The following is a 2,416-nucleotide window of genomic DNA, read 5'->3' as shown; positions in this document are numbered from 1 at the left end:
GAGCCCAGCAGGTCAAGGCTGCGGTGGCAGGGAGTGGCCACTGCACTCCAGTCTGGGTGACAGAGTGAGACTCCAACTCAAAAAAAAAATGATATATCAACAGAAACATATGTATCTCCAGTTTTTTTTTTTTTTTTTTTTTTTTTTTTTGAGTTGTGGTCTCACTCTGTTGTCCAGGCTGGAATGCAGTAGCATGCTCACGACTCACCACAGCCTCAACCTCCTGGGCTCAGGTGATCATTCTGCCTCAGCCTCCAGAGTTGCTGGAACTATAGGTGTCTGCCAGCATGCCCGGCTAATTTTTTTGATTTTTTTATAGGGATGAAGTCTCACTATGTTTCCCACATTGGTCTCGACCTCCTGGGCTCAAGCTATCCTCCCCCTTCTTCCTCCAAAGTACTGGGATTGCAGGCGTGAGCCACTGCACCCAGCTTATATCTACAGAATTTTTTTGTTTGTTTTGTTGTTGTTAGAGTCTCACTCTCTTGCCCAGGCTGGAGTGCAATGGCAGTGGCAGGATCACAGCTCACCACAGCCTTGACTTGTTGGGCTCAGATGATACTCCCACCTCAGCCTTCTGAGTAACTAGGACTATACAGGCATGTGCCACTACACTCAGCTTGTTTTTTTATTTTTTTAGAGGCAAGGTCTTGCTATATTGCCCAGGCTGGTCTCGAACTCCTGGGTTTCTGGCCTTCCAAAGTGCTGGGATTGCAGGCCTAAGCTACTATCCCCAGCCTAATACCGAAAAATTGTTAAAAATAACAAATTTTATGTTATCTGAATTTTACCATAATTTTAAAAAAAGAGTAGTTTGCTTTCCTTTTACCCACCCTGAGTAAATTGTTGTTCAGCTTGATATATGCTGTCGTAATGTTATAGCCAGTCACAACAACTTTGGGGCTCTGTCAAAAGGAAACCATTGCCACAGATTTTTGGACGTTTTAATTATTGCCTATTAAAAGCTCGGAGTTGTAGGCAATCACCCACTTCCTAGATAACGTGCTTTTATTTTCCTGTAAGCATTGTTCCCATAAGCCTCACTTCTGTACAAGTGGGAGATAAGGGCTTCCTTTAAGTGGCAGCTTGAAGGCTGGGGTGTACACCCTCTTAAGCGCACTGGAGTTTCTGGCCCATGTCCCCGTCTGGACTCTTGAGCCTTGTGTGGGCTGTCTTGTGACGTTTTGAGTGTCCCAGCCCAGCAGTGATCTCAGCAGCATCTTTTTCTATGCAGTGCCAGATTCGCTTTGGAGGGAGAAAGGAGATCGCCTCGGATTCTGACAGCAGGTAAATATGTTGTTTTTAAAACCACTTGCCATCAAGATGGAAAAGATGGCAGAAGAGGGCCAGCTTCTGTGTTGTGCCTCTATAGCCAAGAGTGCTGTGGTGACATTTGGATCACATGTGGTCCATCTGTACCAGAACTACTCACCTAAAACATTCTCATTTTCCCATAATTCTCATTCTAGAAATCTATTTTGGAAGCACTACTTGAAATACCTTTCTATATAAAGTTCTTTTCTTTTTTTTTTTGAGTCAGAGTCATGCATGGCCACTGCAGCCTCCATCTGCTGGGCTCATGCAATCCTTCTGCCACAGCCTTCCAAGTAGCTGGAAATACAGGGGCACACAACCACGCCCAACTAATTTTTTTGATTTATTGTAGAGATGAGGCCTTGCCAAGTTTGCCAAGTTGCTCAAGCTGGTCTTGGACCCCTGGGCTCAGGCAATCTTATGGCCTCCACCTCCCAAAGTTTTGGGATTACAGGCATGAGTCACCGTGTCTGGTGTATTATTTTAAAGGTAATTTATAATTATGAGAACATACATACCTGAATACCCAATAATTGGGAAAGGATTAATAATGTGTATTGGCCGGGCATGGTGGCTACACGTGGTAAACTCAGTACTTTGGAAGGCAGAGGTGAGAGGGATTGCCTGAGATTCGAGACCCACCTGGGCAACTTGGTGAGACCTCATCTCTACAATAAATCAAAAAATTAGCTGCTTGGAAGGCTGAGGTGGAAGGATTGCCCTGAACACAGCAGGTTGAGGCTGCAGTGGCTGTGAGCATGCCACTGCACTCCATCCTGGGAGACAGAGTGAGACTACAATTCAAAAAAAAGAAAAAGAAAAATGTAGTGTATCAGTGGGGTAGAGTGTTATCTAGCCATTAAAAATGGGGCTGGGCGTGGTGGCTCAAGCCTGTAATTCTGGCATTTTGGGAGGCTGGGGCGAGAAGATTGCCCGAGTCCAGGGGTTCAAGACCAGCCTGGGCAACTTGGTGAGATCTTGTCTCTACAATAAATAAAAAAAATTGGGCAACCACTTCGGGTCCCCTCCCACTCTGGGAGCTTTTCTATCCTCACCATAAACGCTACTTAAAAAAAAAAATAGCCGGGCTCGGTGGCTCAGC

The 2,416-nt window shown here is 45.4% G+C and overlaps 1 protein-coding gene across 1 annotated transcript in view; it reads left to right on the top strand.

Annotated features, from left to right (window-relative positions):
- Nucleotides 1-2,416, top strand: part of SNX29 (sorting nexin 29) — a 221,408-nt gene that overhangs the window by 2,414 nt on the left and 216,578 nt on the right. The window contains exon 3 of the mRNA XM_021716663.1: nt 1,235-1,287. Within this exon, the coding sequence (XP_021572338.1) occupies nt 1,235-1,287 (53 nt within the window). The remainder of the gene's footprint in view (nt 1-1,234; nt 1,288-2,416) is intronic.

Source organism: Carlito syrichta, unplaced genomic scaffold (genome assembly GCF_000164805.1).
Source record: "Carlito syrichta isolate Samal-C Ts95f unplaced genomic scaffold, Tarsius_syrichta-2.0.1 Scaffold308864, whole genome shotgun sequence".
Taxonomy (NCBI): domain Eukaryota; kingdom Metazoa; phylum Chordata; class Mammalia; order Primates; family Tarsiidae; genus Carlito; species Carlito syrichta.
Note: the sequence above shows the minus strand (reverse complement) of the source record. Positions and strands in the feature narration are given on the sequence as shown.